The sequence below is a fragment of the Peromyscus maniculatus genome, chromosome 2 (assembly GCF_049852395.1).
Source record: "Peromyscus maniculatus bairdii isolate BWxNUB_F1_BW_parent chromosome 2, HU_Pman_BW_mat_3.1, whole genome shotgun sequence".
Lineage (NCBI taxonomy): Eukaryota > Metazoa > Chordata > Mammalia > Rodentia > Cricetidae > Peromyscus > Peromyscus maniculatus.
Genome location: NC_134853.1, coordinates 7,735,171 through 7,753,881, shown reverse-complemented (window position 1 = coordinate 7,753,881; position 18,711 = coordinate 7,735,171). Strand labels below are relative to the sequence as shown.

Below are 18,711 nucleotides of genomic sequence, written 5' to 3'. Positions count from 1 at the left end.
TCTGAAGGCTGTCTGTGACCTTACCTAAAGTTTGCTTGCAAATCTGAGCTCATGAGGGAATATGCACTTGCTTATATGAGTTCACGAAAGACATAGAAACATAACCATTTATGACTTGACTTTGCAATGTAGGAAGTGAACAGCGGTGCTTTGACGGACAACTCTTTTGTGCTTTGATTTGGTAGGACTATCCATCTTACCCCAGCTTTGGCCAGGGTCAGTATACCCAGTATTATAACAGCTCCCCGTATCCAGCACACTATATGACAAGCAGTAACGCCAGCCCAACGACACCATCAACCAACGCCACTTACCAACTCCAAGAACCACCTTCTGGCATCACAAGTCAGGCGGTCACAGACCCCACAGCAGGTAATCACGTGTTTTACTTAGTTCTGGCTCAATTCTTACGCTCAACTGCAATTTTATGAGGTTATAAACTCAAGCAGTGGGTTGTGCCCTTTTGGCAAATTTTCATAAACACGTAACTACTTTGGACTGCACAATCATGGCACCACCTTTATTATTGTTTATTGGTTTGGAAATTTTAATATAAGGTATGTAAACTCAAACATGTGAGAGATTTTATTAATTTATTTGTCAATATTCTCAGTTTTCATGTTATATTATACATAGCACATAGCCTTTAGAAATATACTTAGAAATAACTACTTATTATTATTGATAACTAGATATGAGACTAATTTAATACCATATATGGAATATCCAAATAAATTATAGTATTTAGGATTTAACATTTTTTATCATTACATAGTTTTCCAATGATAGCAGTGCATTGCTGAAAGTTTTAAAAAAATGAAAAATTTCAAATAATACCAAAGGGGAATTGTGCAGACCAAGAAGCCCAACCCGTCCTCCCTCCCAGGACGTGCTGTGGGTTGTGTCCCAGTGTGTCTGGTGCAGCATTTTCCAGACTTCTGCCCAAGGCCTTGCAAACAAGTGCTTCCCCATCTGTGGCTCTTTTGTCCTTCGTCTTTTCACTTCTTTCCCTGCACTGGTTTGTTCTTTGGGGGACAAATGACCCCCAGCACTATGTGCTCACCTTCCTCCATTAATCTCCTATTTCTGGTATTTTCTCTCAAACCTCTTGCTCCATTGTCCTAACTTGTAAAAATGTAGCCCCTTATTTCATGGATTATGAGCCCAGCTGTTATTCTCCCAAAGTAAGGGTTTGTTCCTGTTGTCTACAGAAGGAATTCAAAGAATCCCTCACTAAGTTTGGAGCACTAACTTGCCTTTCTTGCTACTCTGAATGAAAAAGAAACTTTAATGGTTAAAAATTCATAGCCATGTGAAAGAATTAGAATGATTTGTGAAATATGATCTGGTGGCTTTTGAGACAGAGATAAGTATTGAACTTAACAAATGTATACTTTTATCAAAATCATTTCGGGTGTGATTCATTTTCTTCTGAATGATAGTCCATTGAGTTAAAGTCAGCATCCTGTAACCCTGGGAAGCTACAGTGTGGCTTCTGTTGGTGTGCGTCACTAGGCCTTTCTCTCATCACATGCCTGTGGTCCTCCTCTCAGCCTCCTGACTGCTGTTTTCACCTGGCTCATTGACTTCTTTGTTGGAGTGAACACAGAAAGATAACTGGCAAGGGTTTTTGTTTGTTTGGTTGGTTTGGCTTTTTTGTGTGTGAAGGAAGCATATAGAGATCCATTTGTTTTACACTGTGCATTTTTAAATAATACTTTTATCCTTTGAGAACTCAATGTATTTTTATCATATTTACCCCAAACCCTTCTCAGATTCGTCTCCATCTCTCCATTCATCCAACCTCACATTCTCTACCGTCTCTACCTGTGTCTGCATTTCTATCTCTTTAAGCCCTGCTAATACAATTTGTGTTGTCTGAATACTCTTGGGGTTGGGGACTGCCTGGAGAGTGGTAGACCCACCACCAGGGTCCAGATCTTTAAAGCTGACTCTCCCTCCCCCAGTAACTATCCAATGCTAATGTTCCTCAGCTAGGGGTAGGGCTTTGTGCCCACTTTCCCCAACTCTACGATGGGATTTTTGTCTGGATTGAAACTGTTCAGTCTTGTGCACACTGTCACAATTGCTGGGAGTTCCTCTGTCTAGTTGCCCTGTTGTGTCTGGAGAATACTATTTCCTTGGAGGCATCTACTACTTCTGGCTTTCACAATCTTTCTGTCTCTCTTCTGCAGTGACCCCTGAGTCTTTAGGAGAGGAATGTGATGCATAGGTCTCATTTAAAACTGAACACTCGGCCGGGCGGTGGTGGCGCACGCCTTTAATCCCAGCACTTGGGAGGCAGAGCCAGGCGGATCTCTGTGAGTTCGAGGCCAGCCTGGGCTACCAAGTGAGTCCCAGGAAAGGCGCAAAGCTACACAGAGAAACCCTGTCTCACAAAAAAAAAAAAAAAACAAACAAACAAAAAAAAAAATGATTAAAACTGAACACTCTGCAGCTACTTATTCCTGATACCTTGACAATCTGGGGTACAAGTATTTGTGTATATGTACGTTTTTCACTCATTTGGGGTAAATACTTACAAGTATGGTTCTAGATTATATGCAAAATTATGGTTGGTTTTGGTAGAAACCATGAAACCGCTTTCTAAGATGACTACCATCTTGCTTTCTCACCAATGGCATTCCAGTTGCTCCACACTCTAGTCAACATTCCATGTTGTTGATATTTTGGATTTTGGCCACTATCATTGCTGTGGTATCTTGTTTTCATTTGCTATTCTCTAGTGGTATATGTTTCCATGTGGAACATGATTTCATGCGTACTGATCAGTACTCTTGTCTGCTTCTAAATCGGATTTTCTTACTGTTCAAATAAGTCTTTCTATATTTTGGCTCCAAGCCTCATGATGCATACATATTTTACAAATGATTTTGTCTAGTATGTGGATTTCTAGTAATAGTATTTTTCACAGAGGAAAATTTCACTCTTAATGAAATCTGCCTTAACCAGTTTTTTTTTCATAAATCACCTTTGATATTGGATCAAAAAATTTATTGCCAACCCCAAAATGGTTAAGAATGTCTCTTATGTTACTCCCTGTGCGGTTTGGAGCTTAGCATTTTACACTGAAGTGCATTTATAAACTCAGAATTAGTTTTTGTGCAAGATGTGGCAAGATTGTAGATCCATTCTGTTTTACACAAAGAGCTCCCGTTGTCCTGGTATCACGTATGAAGACTTTTCTCCCTTATACTGCATCTGTTCCTTTGACAGACTTTAGTTGATTGACAGGTATTTCTGGGCTCTGTGTTCTGTTCCTCTGATGTCGATTCTCTCTCTCCAGTATATGTTGTCTTGATCACCGTAGCTCACCAGTAAGTCCTGAAGCCAGAAAATGTCAGTTTTGTGATTTAACTCTTCTCCAAAATTATGTAGTCTTTCCAAAGCTTTTTGCCTCATTTAAACTTTAGAATCAGTTTGTCAATATTCATAAAGTAAATGTCTAGAGTAGTGGTTCTCAGCCTTCCCAATGCTGTGACCCTTTAATGCAGCTCCTCATGGTGTGGTGACCCCCACCCACCCAAACCATAAAATTATTTTCATTGCTACTCCATAACTGTAATTTTGCTACTGTTATGAATCATAATGTAAATATTGGTGTTTTCTGATGGTCTTAGGGAACCCCTGTGAAAGGGTCATTTGACCCCTGGAGGGGTCATAACCCACAGGTTGAGAACCAAAGGTCTAGAATTTCACTTGGAATTATGTTGAATTTCTAGATCAACTTGGTACAAACTAGTGTCTTGACAGTGCTGAATCTTGTTATCCATGGGCCTGGCATGTCTTGGGTCTCTTCCATCTGGATGCTGTGCTTTCCCTCATGCTGTTCCTGTAAATGTCATCTCTCGCTCCCCCTCCTGTCTCTACCTCTGCCCTGCTGACATAAATGATGGTGTGTGAGAGCAATAATCTTATTTGTCGCTTTTTATGTCTTCACCCTGTGTGATGCCTCATTTCAGAAGTTGTTCTTTCCCCTCTTAAGGGAAGAGGGTCATCCTTCAGTATTGACAAGGGGGACAGTTGTCATTTGTGAACAAAGAGTTTATTTCTTCCACCCCACCTGTGTATTTCTCGGTTTGCTTTTGATTAGCTAGACTTTCCAGTGTAGTGTTGAATGGGGGGGGGTAACTTCTTCCCATCTTTATTGTAAAAGGAAAACATATAGTTTCTCACTCTTTCAGTGTGAGATTAACTGTATCATTTAAAAATATATTTGTAGTATTTCTTTAACATTATATTTTCGTCATATTTAATCCCCACTAACTCCTCCCCCAAACTTCACCCATAGTCACTTCACCTCTCCCTGCTGTAATTATGTCTTCTTTTTTCTTTTTGAAAATAATCCATTGGCTCCAATTAGTGCTGTTCTTATACTTCTGGCTTTGAGGCCATCCAGTGGAACATGGGCACTGTCAGTATCTTTAAATGGCCTTTAGCAAGAGAAGAACCTTCCCTTTGACTCTACTTTATCATGAGTGGGACTATTGGGTTTTGTCAAGTGATTTTTCCACATCTGTTGAAATGTTTGTAACTTTTCTTCTTTAGCATATTGATGTGATGGATTGCAGTTATTTCATTTTCCAATGATGACCCAACCTTGCATACCTATGATATTCCCACTTGGTCATATTGTATAATTCTTTATATACATTCTTGGACTTGGTGGCTGATACTTTCCTCAGAATCTTCACATTTATATTCATGAGAGATCCTTGTCTACAGTTTTCATATCCTGTGATGTGCTTGTCTGGTTTTAGTATTAGCATAATGCTGGCCTCATTGCCTAAGCTGGGAAGCATTCCTTCTGCATGTGTTTTTTAGATGAGTACAGAGAATCCAAATAGTTTGTTCATTAAATATTTGATAAAATTTACTAGTGAACTCATCTGGGTCTAGTGATTTCTCTTTGGATCTGTAGTTAATTCACATATGTAGGTCTATTTAAATTATCTGCTTTATGGGAGTTTCAGCTGATTGTTTCGCTCAAGGAATTGTTCCATTTCACCTAGTCTACCTAATTTGTGAGTGTAGGATTGTTTATAATATTGCATTTTGTTTATGTTTATTTTATTTTATTTTATTTTATTTTATTTTGAGACATGTAGCTCAGGCTGACTCCAAACTCTTGACTCTTGACTCAGCCTCAAGGGCAGTAGCCATAGACATATGTACTCCTGACTCATGATAATTTTATTGTTACTTTAATAGCTGTAAATTTTCTAGTAATGATTTTCTTTCATTTGTGATATTAACAATCTGTGCATCTTCCCTGTTCATCAGGGTTAGTTAGGCTGTGTGACAAATTGTTAACTGACAGGTTAGCCAGGCTGTGTGGCCCAATTATTAACTGACCAGTTATACTTTAGAAAACGTGAGGTTGTTTGTTTCTTTCCTCCCCTTCATTTCTTTTTAAATTTCATTGACTTTCTCTTAAATTCCATTACCTTCTGAGTTTTTAATGTACTTTTGATTTGACTGGTGATTGGATGACTGATTTCAGGTCCTCTGTCAGAGTTAAGTTTCCATCTAAGTACTGTTTTGGGGTATACCACAAAATTTCACAGGTTATTTTTTAATTTATTTACTCTAAAATATGTTTATATACTCTTCCACTGAAACCCTTTCTTTCAGTGCATTTATAAGAAAGGAAAATCTGAGAACTTTGGGAGTATATAATACTTTCACTAGCTACAATCACTCAATTATTTCTCTCATCAATTAAATGGCTTTCTAGCAGTTGAGAAAGTGTGTTGCTCCTATAAAGAAGGGTATTCATAAAAAATTAGAATTCCATATCTATTTTTTAAATTGCACTAAAATCAGCTCTGTATTTTCCTGTGCAATCCCAGACAGAAAACAGTGTCAGAATCAAATCATGCTGTTTTTTAACTTTAAAATCATAGACAGAACTTGTTTTCAATTTCTATTTAAAAAGACTTTTTAGTAGCTCAAAATTTTTCTTCAGTGTTTAAAATGAAAGATGGGAAAAGAAATTTTGAGGTGTTTCATCTTTTGCTAATAGCCTACTTAACATATCATCTCTTAGGCTTTGGGGTATATATTGTACAGTCTTGTACTAAACCCTTCAATTAATGTAACCAAATATGTGTTTTCAAAGGAATGTATAAAAAGAATTTAGCAACTTGAAAGTGTTATCACAAAGGAACTTTTAAAATAAGCTGACTTTTCTCAAAGGAGAACCCAAGCTATTCTTTAATATATATATTTTCCCACATGAATCAGGTAGAATATGGATGTTCATTTGAAAGCCAGCTGCTATTCCCTGTTAAGTAATTTGCTTTGAAAATATACTTCTTGTCCCAAATCTCTCAGAACGGTTCCTACTAATTATGGCAACTATCTTCATAAAAATACATAAGCAAATATACTCAAATGTAATTCATGAGCTTAGAGTTTTAAGTTCATTATTACACCCAGCCATGGGTCCATTCTGTTTGTCCCCATCTTCCAGGTTTGTCTAATGTTTTTGATGAGTTGACTTGAAGTCAGAAGGTATTAGAAAGTCAGTTTTAGTGCAATGGATCCTAAAGGCACATAGCTCTTTAATGTTCAATAAACATTGGGTAGTGAGCTAAGAATTTGTGGCTGAATTCTTAGGAAAGAAATCTTTACTTACAAGTCTTGTAATTTTTTTTCTTTTTTACTGCTATCAAGCAAATCAGAGTGACAGAAAAGGGTGTGTAGTGAAAAACATTTGAAGCTAATGTGAAATAAAAGCCAATTGTTCATTTATTAAGAGGGAATTTTACTATGAATACCTTAGAAATGCAAATTTTTAAAAAAGAAATGGGTTGAACTCTCCCTTTTGCACCCACTGACCGCATGCAGACGAGTTAGTAGCTAAGGTGATGGGCAGGAACCTTGCCAATATTGAATTTCAAGCGACAGAGGAAAAATCAGTGTAAGAGGGAATTCAATATGCATGGGAAACCATTTGTTCCCTCTGCCTCTTTGATCCCTGCCAAGGCACAAGAAAGTAGAGCAAAGGACTTGAAAAACGGGACAGACCTTGTGTGAAGCCCAGAACTCTGTGTGACAGGCTGAAAAGCTAAACTGCCAGACATCTCCCCATAAAAGCAGGAGATGCAGGTCTGGTATCTAGGACAGAATATGCCTGAGAGTGATGACTGTAGAAATCATACTGAGGTTTGCAATAGCATGCACCGCACTTGCTGCATGCTGGCCATGGCCTGAATGGTTGGAAAAATCTGCAGACCATACTTGCTCATTTTTAAGGATGCCTGTAGACGTTGGAGAAGTTTGCAATTTGTTCAGCTCAAGAATAAACCATTCCAGTGAAACAATCTCCACTAACATTTTTGGAAACATTTGTCAGCAAAACAAATGTTTGTATCTAAAATAGCCAGGCTATTAAGATGTGAGAAAGGGAAACAGATGTTTGTGAGGGGTTGTTGGATTTGTGTGTCTTGATGGCATTGGTTTTCTCCTCTCTGTTTCCCCAGAGGACATGCAGTGTTACCCTTAATGAGACTATGAACTACAGGGAAATAAAGTCCACTTTTTGTTTTATGATGTCAAAATATAATGATTTTATCATTTGCAAATTTTACACTTTGTTTCTGATTGAGTGTGGAAGGTGGTGGCTTGTGGCCACCTGTATTAGGTGTGCACTTGGAGAGTGCAATATAAGAAGTACAAATTCAGACGTAGAGAAATTATCCATTTCCTGACTCACTTGGATTTGTCTAAGTTTTTTCCTGAGTTCACCAAGAGTCAGGACAACTTACTGAATCACTTAGTACACTGGAGTCCAAGGTATCATCCTCAGAATATTTATATGTAATATAAGTCTTGTATATCAATAATCCAAATAAAATCATATACTATTAATTTAATTAAGTTGAACACCCCCAAACACCCATTATTTCAGCTTCCTTCACAATGAATTTCTTATTTGAAATATCGTAAAATGCTAAGCATCCTGCTGGACCAACACAGATCCATGTAAAGTGGGGTTGGTTAGTCAGAAGACATATGGTTATTTGTGTTCACCATCCTTCTGCTTCATTTAACTAGAATCAAATAGTTTAATAGCAGATTTGTCTGTTTGCTTTTTGAAGGGCCAGTAAGTGGGCTTTGGATTAAGTGTTAAAGGAATGATTGGTAAGTTGATATCTAAACTTATAAACTCAGTTTGATGGATATTTTTTATTAGTGAGCAGTAATGATGCATTATCATGTACAAAATGAGGAAAAACCCAGTAGTGTTTACGGAGAAGAGGGAGTCTCCCCTTACCTTCCGTGTCCGGGCCCGAGGTTGTTCTCACCAAATACAGATGGTCTTTTGCTCCCACCCTTCCACATTCAGTTTTTTTCTTTTTCTCTGAACATATTATCTTAATTAATTCTCACCCAGCTGCAAGAAAAATGGACAGTGTAGACACTTGTGCAAGTGTCACAGATGAGAAAGCTAAGATGAAGTCAACGTCAGTGTGTCATACCAGCTCTAGACCCTTGACTTCAAGCTTGAGCAAGAACACAATCAGTAAAGCGTGCTGCTTCAGAGAGCAGCTGGGTCTGAGCACTCACCTGGGCAGAAAGGTGAAAATATAAATGAAGAATCCTAAGAGGCTCCAGCTATGTTACAGTTTCTTACGTCATTCACAACACTCAGAAGAGACATCTACATTGGGGTATTCTGTTGAATTCTGTCAAAGGTTTGAAGGAGCACCCACCCCCACAGAATAAGGCAGGCTATAAGTTTCTGTGTGTTTTCGAGTCTCAGCGCTCTAAAATTAGTGTGTGGGTCACTTGCGGCTTCTCCCTCTTCCTCAAGCGTGTCCCATTCCCTTCTTCTTGTGCTACCCACCATGTTTTGGGTAAGGAACAAATTGTCATCTCCGTTATTTTCTTCCCTTTTCCTTCATTCTCAAGAGCCCCATTCCTCACCTTGCCCAGCTGTATTTTTACTTTTAAAAATTTGATAGCTCTGGGTCATGATTGATAAGCACTGAGTGTAGGTATAACAAAGAATTCTATCAAGTAAAATGGAAGCCATCCATTTTAGGGTTAAAATGGAAATCTTAGCATCCTAAATCACTTATCAACACTTTTGGAAATATTAACAATGCCTTCTGAAAGTTTGTCAGATATCTTCTTCTAAAATTAAAATCAAGTTTCTTTAGGACCATTATTTAAGAAATTTTACTGCTTCTCAGCTCATACTACTGCTACTATTTAGGGGTGCACTTTCCAATTATTTTATATTGGGTATACAGTTTTTCATCTGAATTAAAGGTTGAATTTGTGATCATAGGTTGATTTGGCCATCATATCTGCCATTTTTTAAATGAGAAAGTGGATTCTGAGTTTCAAACTAATGGAAAGTTATCTAGAGTACAGTTGTATTATAAATCAACAACCCTCTTGTTATCTATAAACCCACTTCCCATATTTCACATGAAGTAGTTGGGCAGCTACTAACTATAAACTCAGGACTGTCTTTATAAATTCTTTTGTCTAAGGTCATCCATTAACTTATTGAATACATAAAAGGAATCTAGAAAGATTAAATTTTCAAAGCATCTCAGCCTGTCCTCACTCGAGTCTCCTGATGCATGCTGAAGTGGCTGCCTTGGGAAACAGAGGGGCATGACATGACCTTTCCCACACAGCTCAACCTTCTAGCGATAGAAATGGGTATTTTGTTCCTGCAAAATCCCAAGAGAGAATAAGTTAGGAACATGAGTTGTAAGGTCTTGTTACAGAGATCTTTCTGCTTTTTGGGTTTCTTTCTAACCTTCTGACATGATGATGGTCACTGAGAATGAATATAATGTACTTTACTTTCCTGACTATAATTATCTGAGTACCACTCTTTCTACCTACCCAACATCTCAGCCAGGAAATATCCCTGAATATCTCTTGGGCACCACGCTCCCATGGAGTTCAATGTAGAGTAACTGAGATGGTAGATGGGGACTTGGAGATGGTCTAACTGTCCCTGGGTTTGAACTCTGATTCTGCCATTTACTCTTGGCAGGCCACGAGCAGTAGATGTCTGAATTAAGACTAGTATAGTTTAAGCATCTCTTACATGAAATTATAGAAGCCAGAAGTGTTACAGACTTGACTTTTCAAAATGTTGAAATAGCTGCAAGTACATAATGAAAAATGGTGGGGGTAGGACTTGTCTAAGTTGGTTTAGTACTTTCCTTGTATACAGAGTCTGGAAGTGGCTTTAAATAATGTTTTGGTGTGCCTGAAATCCATCACATGAGGGTACAGGTAGTATTTTCCCTTTTAGGATCATGGTAAAAAAAAATATCTTAGATAATTGGAATATTTTTCATCTTTTGGATTAAAATTCTCAACTTGGGTGCTCTTGTTTGTGATGAGATGTGACTGCACAGATGAAATGGACTGATTATCAAAGTATCTGGCACGTTCGAGACCCCCAGGTGTTCCCTTCCATTCATGTATCCAATGGGGATTTGTAAATGCTTGTGTGACAGACACCATGGTCAGAGCTGGGGCTGACCATGTGTGACAAGAAAAAGAAATCCTGAACTCAAGTCACCGATGGGTTCTCTTTGCTTGAAGTTTGTTAGTACTGTGCACAGTACTCTGTGGTTGTATCAGGGAAGCCCACAAAGTGCTACTTATCTACACGTAGAATGATGCTGGAGACTTGCAGCCAGCATCTGAACTGCAGGAGGAGAATGACAGACATTTTGAGCTTGTCAACAGAGCATTAAGTAGTGGGTAACGGCCATACTACAGAGAAGATGATGCTTTCTTTAGTCACTAGGGTATGACTGAGGCGTTCATTTACCTAGAAGTCCTCTGCTAGTGACCTGTGAAAGGGGCACATGGTCACCGAATACAAACAGAGAAGTCAAGGCAGCCCTTCATAATTAAGTCAATCAGTATTGATTGATCCTGGACTGCTGGTTTACTATCTAACACCAGTCAAGAAGTTCACATGCCTTTAGCTGATTTCATATAAGAATTTATGGGACGATTCTGCTCCTGACAACCTAAGTTGTCAAGATTTCTTTAAGTCTTCTATCTTTTCATTTTGTTTTGTGTGGGGGTGGGAGTTCATGTGGGGGGGGTACGTGCATGAACGTACATATGAGTACATGTGTGATGTGTGGAGACGAGAGGAGAACATTGGGTGTTCTATTCGATACTATCCACTCTGTTCCCTTGAAACAGTGCCTGCCACTCTGAACCTGGAGCTAGACTCATGGCCACTGGTCCTCATCCCCTCTCCTCCCACAGCATGAGTGGCCAAGCTTTTCACATGGATGCTGGGGTCTGAAATCAGGTCCTCACACTTCTGCAGTTAACGTTCTTACCACTGATCCAACTCTCCAGCCCCAAGTCTTATATTTTTTGATAAGGTAATATTCACTGAGAATCTGAAAAAGAAAAAGAAAAAAATGAATGTAATCAAGGCTTTATTGAAGTCCTTTTTTTTTCTTTTTCTTTCTTTTATTTGCTTTTTTCTGCCTTCCTGTTTGCCAGGATCTGATAAAGGGGAAGAAAGGGATGAGGGCTCCCTGTATATGTTTTCCTGGGAACAGTGTCATAGGTAGCTGTGAAGGTTAAAGGCCTCTTGCTCTGGCATCCCTGGGAATCCCACGTACCTTTTGAGGAATATCATAGGCTCCCTTAGGCCTCTGGCCTTCTTCCTTGGACTCTTGAGCGCAATGCCATGTGATTTTCCTAAGAGAATATAATTTGTCTCTCAGCATGGCTAACTTTAATGTCTCACTCAACCCAGAAACTAATAACTACATTGCAAATAACTGTTTAGAGCCAGTGAGATAACTCAGTGGATAGAGGTACCTGCTGCCAAGATTAACAATCTGAATCCGATGCCTAAGACCTACATTGTGGAAGGAGAGAACTAACTCCTCCAAGTTGTCCTCTGGCTTCCCATGTGCCATTGCCCAGTACTGATCACAAACCCTGGGGCACAGAAACCTGTGTGGGCCCTATCCCCAGGCATCCTCTCCCTTTCCTTAAAAAAAAGGAGGAGGTGGAGATGGCTCTGTCAGTACTGTCAGTAAGTTCTTAGAATCTAAGAATAAGGACTTGGATTTGATCTTCCAGAGTCCAAGTGAAAAGCTGAGTGTGGTGATGCACACATGTAATCCTGGCACTGAGATGCTGGCTCTGGGGAGGTGGCATCAGGGTGATTGCTCCCTGGTGCTCGTAACAGGTAGATAGCTCTGAAAACTGAAGCCTGAGCTTAACCTCAGGCTTTCATACACATTCACACTTGGAACACACATTCATGGGAAAATGCACGTGATCTAATATTTTAATAGGTAGGTTATTGTCAACCTTTCTTGGAAAAGTGGGATGTTAATCACTCAGAAAGTAAAATTAAAAATAAAAATTAAAGTGTTTTATTCAGCAATCACTGAGGTCTCTGGAAGCTCTTGAATTTGCATACTGACTTAGAGCTGTGGGACTGAATAATGTCACCTCTTTGGATAATATGCACACAGACCAGTTAGAGCATTGCTGCATGTTAGTCAGCTTCCTCTCACTATAACAGGCTACCTGAGAAAGATAAATGCATGAAGAGAAATGGTTTATTTGGACCCATACTTTTAACAGTTGTCGTCTGTGATGTGTTGGCTTTATTGCTGTGGGCCTGTGGAGAGGCAGTGCATCATGGGTGGGATGCATGGCAGGGCAAAGCATTGTCTCAGGAAGCAAAGAACGGAGAAGAGGGACACAGTCCCACCATCTTCTTTGAGGGCAGTGAGCAAGACCCCATCCCCGGAAGGTTTCAGTGATGCTGCAGATGTGGCTCAGTGGTGGAGCATTTGCCTAACATGCCTTAGGCTCTGGAATTGTTCCCCAGAACTGCAAAATATGAGAAAGCAAAACCGTTTTCACTGCTTCCCAGTAGTGCTACCCTGGGGACCAAGTCTATAACAAACGGGACTCAGAAGACACTCGGTAGTCAAACCACAGCATCATTTACTTGTAGCCTTCCAAGAACAGATGCTGTTCCATCCTTTCTTCTTTGTTGTCAGAGCCCCAAACCTCCTTAACTCAATACTTTATTTTTTTTAAAGTGCATTGTTGATGGTAAAATGGATCCCAAATGTAAGAACGGAAGGATTTTGAATATAAATTTGCTTTATGTGTTACCCTGCCCTACATTTCCTTCCTCAGTGCACTGTGAGGACTGCAGGATTTGCACAGGGTTGCTTTCTCCTCCAGCCTCCTTTAGGGTTTTCCCTACAGCACGAGTTTCAGAAGTTGTTCCTCTAATGATCTCCCTGGATTCTGCTTCTGAGATAGATAACCATTACAATAAAAGACCATATTTCTCTTGAGATATACTTAATTGTGCTATTAAATTGCATCATTCTGTTCCCTGGTCATAGAGAACATGAAAAGCACTGTTTCCTCTACAGAGAAATTTGAGGACTTGAAGATGTACTTCAAGGGGGCTGAGGATGCAGCTCAAAGATAGAACACTGGCCTAGCATGTGTCAGGTCCTAAGGTTAATCACTAGTACTCTCCTCACCAAATAAAAAAGAAAAGAGAGAGACTGAGACCAAGACAGAGTCAGAGAGAGAGAGATACACAGAGAGAAAATTAGATAGATAGACAGACAGATGGACAGACAGACAGAGACACAGATAGACAGGTAGACAGGTAGATAGACAGACAGACAGACAGACAGATGATAGATAGATAGATAGATAGATAGATAGATAGATAGATAGATAGATAGATAGATAGATAGATGATAGATGCAACAGTATCTCATGAGATCAAGCTCTCCTTACATTGAATAATCATTTGGGTTTTGTGGTCATTCCCTGACCTCAGAAAGATTTTATCAATACAGAAGACAGCCATGTATTTGATGAACCTAAAAGAAGTTGAAATGTTGGAATGCAGCTCTAGAAGAAGAAACATGGCCATAAAGAGTGCCTGAACAGAGATTTCTCATTTAAAGTATTTGGAAGGAAAATAACAGAGATGAAATTTGTCCTCAGCATTGAATGATGTCTGAATGAGAGACGGACAAAATGTCAAAGGTGGTATAGGTTTCAACGTAGCACAATAGATCATCTATAAATGGGCTCCAGGACAGGGCATTTTGTCTATCAGAACATGCTTGAATTCGAATTTCATTAAAGGATGAAAGTAGTTTGAACTAAGAGATCACATTCTGATCGTCTTCACAAACAACATAGCCGAGCCCAAATTGATGGCTTTGAAGAGTTAACAAGAGAGCAACACAAAGGTGCTTGAGCAAAATACTTCCTTCCCCGCATCAACTATGTGATGTCTTCACAGTCATATTGTCTCCAGTGTACTGCTGAGGCAGCCGAGCAGAGGACAGCATCCAGATAATCATCTGAATTACAAATGAGCAAGCCTGCTCTGGAATGTACACGGGCTGTGATGTCTGTTTTGTAGGTTGGGTTGTGCACTCTAAAAACAACTTGAACTAATCAGTTGTCCATGTTCTGCCCTTGGTTGGTGTCCTGGCTGTGGTTCATGCTAGCTAGCACCTTAACCTTTTACTAACCAGAATCTATGAGGATACTAACATACCCCTGACCAGTCTGGGGTGGAAATGATCCTAAAGTCCAGAGAGAGACCTGGACTTCAGTCCTCCATTTCCCAACTCTAGCACAACCTCTGTCTAGCTCTATACTGTTGGAATCTGCTGAAGCAAAAGGGTGGAAATGAACCAAATGTGTTTGCTGTCTCCTGTCAGATCCTCCTCAAATAGAATGAAGATATATCAAGGAGTGCTTACCTGGGACATACTTCTCAAGAAAAGGGTTAAATAGACCTTGTGTGTGTGTGTTGGGCGGGTGTTATCAATGATCAAGTGTGTTTGCTGTGTGAACCATGGACGATTCCCCTACCAGGTTCCTAAAATAATGTATTTGGGACCTCAATAGCTTCCAGGCATAATTCTGGACTTGGGAGGCTGGGCAGTATGCAAAATAAAGTAATCGCTCTCAGGAGCTTCTCATGGCCCAGGAAGATGAGTAGATGATGAGCTGCAGTCACACAGGCCTGGAAAGATGAGCAGCTGGAGAAGGAATGTGGAGTCAGGGCAGGCAACCTCTCTGGGAAGACTTCCCTGACAAGGTGACTTTAGTGAAGGCCTGAAGGTGGAGAAGAAGGAGCCACCTCAGTATCTGTGGAAGAGTGTTCTGGGGAAAGGCAGCAGCATGGGCCAAGGTCGGGAAGGAAGACTGCATGTGGTGGGTCCCAAAAGTGCCTGGAAGACCAGGGTGAAGGAGGAGAGAAGTAGGGGCGAGGAGAGGGAGGTAGAGAGTCCATTATAGAGAAGTAGGGGTGAGGAGAGGGAGGTAGAGAGTCCATTATAGAACAGTAGGGGTGAGGAGAGGGAGGTAGAGAGTCTATTATAGAGCAGTAGGGGTGAGGAGAGGGAGGTAGAGAGTCCATTATAGAACAGTAGGGGTGAGGAGAGGGAGGTGGTGAGTCCATTATAGAGAAGTAGGGATGAGGAGAGGGAGGTAGAGAGTTCATTATAGAGTAGTAGGGGTGAGGAGAGGGAGGTAGAGAGTCCATTATAGAACAGTAGGGGTGAGGAGAGGGAGGTAGAGAGTTCATTATAGAGCAGTAGGGGTGAGGAGAGGGAGGTAGAGAGTTCATTATAGAACAGTAGGGGTGAGGAGAGGGAGGTAGAGAGTCCATTATAGAGCAGTAGGGGTGAGGAGAGGGAGGTAGAGAGTCTATTATAGAGCAGTAGGGGTGAGGAGAGGGAGGTAGAGAGTTCATTATAGAACCATAGGGGTGAGGAGAGGGAGGTGGAGAGTCCATTATAGAGCAGTAGGGGTGAGGAGAGGGAGGTAGAGAGTCTATTATAGAGCAGTAGGGGTGAGGAGAGGGAGGTAGAGAGTCTATTATAGAGCAGTAGGGGTGAGGAGAGGGAGGTGGAGAGTCCATTATAGAGCAGTAGGGGTGAGGAGAGGGAGGTAGAGAGTCTATTATAGAGTAGTAGGGGTGAGGAGAGGGAGGTGGAGAGTCCATTATAGAGCAGTAGGGGTGAGGAGAGGGAGGTAGAGAGTCTATTATAGAGTAGTAGGGGTGAGGAGAGGGAGGTGGAGAGTCCATTATAGTAGGTCTTGCCTGGGAAGCATTTGGGAGAAGTTGTCGCCTTCACAGATGAACAGAGACGGAGGCATAGGAGTAATCTAAAACATGAGCAGGGAAACATCAGCAGTATGGAGAGGCTCTTAGGGCCCAGGCATCGGCCAGTTGTTCCCCTAAATCAGAGCCCTAAATAGAGAGATAAAGAGGAGACATGTGAACCGGGCAGTGCCAGGCCCGGAGTCCACTGTCAGCACAGAGGTGACACTGGCAGCCATTAAAAACAAACGAAAACAGATGAGGCCTCCACTCAGTGGGGAAACATGTTTCTGGCATGCACGAGGCTCTAGTTCAGCCCCAACAAGCACTCACCGGCTCAAGAACGACACGGGGAAACCATTTCCTTCCATTGCCCAAATTCCAAGAGCTACGGTCAGTGCAGCTGCCTCAGACGGATGCGTTTCCAAGGCCGTTTTTACAAAAGCATTTTATATTAAGGCCCTTTTAAAGAAGCATTTCAGCATTGCTCCACTTTTATTAATTTCAAAAAGCAGGGGAGCCGATGCAATGTGTGCATGTGCGTTTGGGCTTCGCTATGAACACTCCGCTTCTATGGTGTTGAGTCACGAGAATTCCAGTACAGAGTGCAGGCCACCACTGACATTTCTTTGGGGTTTTAAGAGTGACAGAAACTAGGTTTCACTTCTGACAGTCTCTGGCCACAGAGCATGATTCCAGACAGTCTTTACCCCACCTGCCTTATGGGAAAGAGTGACCATTTCATGTCATGTCTAGCTATGAGGGGCATCTGTCAGATTCAACAGGGAGTTCTTTTGAAGTCAGAGACAAGTTCTCAGTGTGAAAAGCCTCCGGGTTCTTTCCCAGCTGCCTCTTCACCCCAGTTTTCTGCTTTCCTAATAGAGTGAGCAAGACACTTAGCCTTGAGGTTTTCTTTTCTCAGAAACGATTCACTCACTACCTGGTGGCACTGGTGTGATTATCTGCTCCTTTAGTCTGTCCTTGTGGCCAAGATACAGATGACTATAAACAAGAGGGTTAGGCCCAAGAATAGTATCCATCTTGCATCAGAGGCATTAGGTATGGAGTGTGTACCTGGCTAGTCTTGGAGACATGAGAACACAAACTCACGTGTAAGATGAGTGTCTGATGCCTGTATCAGCCCCAAGGGTGTTTGTGGTCTGCTACGTTAACTGCTCAGATGGAGACAGTGAGATTGCTGTAAAAGGGGCTATGTGAAGAAGAAGTCTAAGATGCAGCCAGGCAGCAGTGGTGCACGCCTTTAATCCCAGCACTTGGGAGGCAGAGGCAGACAGATCTCTGTGAGTTCGAGGCCAGCCTGGGCTACAGAGTGAGTTCCAGGAAAGGCACAAAGCTACACAGAGAAACCCTGTCTCAAAAAACCAAACAAAAAAGTCTAGGATGTTTACCATCTGACTCTTTTAAGGAAAAATTTACTGACTCCTGTTTAGAGCATTAAAAAAAAGAGATAGGGGAAAGAATGAATATCAAAATTAAATTGTATGGATAACTGCTAGAATTTGGATTAAGTGCCCCCTTGAGGCCCACATACTGAAGACTACTGGAGATTTGCATTGGTTGTCAGTCGGAGGAGGAGTCAAGTGGAAGACAGTTGGGTCACCGGAAATGGGGATCATAGACTCTAGACCTGCCCTGTTTCTTCTCTGCTCCCCAGTCACCTTTAGGTAAATGGATCTCTGCCTTCACCTGGTTCTCCCACATGGGCTGCCACAGCCACAGAACACCAGGGCCAAGGCTTGTGGGTGGGAACCCTTGTGTGTCAAATGAACCTTTTCCTTTACCAAGTAATTACATTAGGTATTTTGTCCCAGTGCCGTGGAGATAACTGATAGTCTCCATGTCCCACAGTGGCCATAACTGACCGTCCCAAGGGATAATTTCATTACTCTTGAGAGAATTTCTGGGTAATTTTTATCATTGGTAGGTTTTGTCAGCCCACCCCTGAAATCAGATGCAGTACCACTTACTGTCGTTTAATCAAACTCACTCCACAGAACAACATTCAACTTAAACAGAAACATGTCCAAAACCCTAATACGATTCTTCTGTCCGGTATCATCTTCACTCTGTGGGAAGAACCAAGGGATCTGCCGTGTTCCTTCTCATGAATTTGAGTTCCCAGGCCCTGCCTTTCTCTGTCAGCCTTCCTCAGGAACATGGTTACTATTTGTTCGGATGACTTTTTTTTTTTTGGCATATAGATTTTGAGAGTATTGAAGTTCAAGGTTACCTCTGTGTCAACCACTGCCTAGGACCTACTTCATTTCCAACAATATAATATATTTCAAGGTCCTAGACTCAAGCATTGTTTAGGAAAGTGCTGTATTATGTTCTTGTAATCTAAGCCTAATGTTAGCCACAACCACAACACAATAACCATGTCCTGTGTTCCCTCAATTCCAAAAGTTTTCCTGAGGATTCTACACGAAGTTCTTCTCTTCAGCCTGTGAGCTGTCTCATCTTACCATACAGATTTAGGGTCTGGCAGAGATCACAGGACCTCTGGACACAGTGTCATTGTC

General features: G+C 41.1%; 1 protein-coding gene across 26 annotated transcripts in view; it reads left to right on the top strand.

The window, feature by feature from the left end:
* Eya1 (EYA transcriptional coactivator and phosphatase 1) overlaps positions 1–18,711 on the top strand; it is a 312,966-nt gene that overhangs the window by 225,662 nt on the left and 68,593 nt on the right. For all 26 annotated transcript variants that reach the window (XM_076563734.1, XM_076563733.1, XM_076563735.1 and 23 more), the window contains one exon: positions 186–372. In XM_076563734.1, the coding sequence (XP_076419849.1) occupies positions 186–372 (187 nt within the window). The remainder of the gene's footprint in view (positions 1–185; positions 373–18,711) is intronic.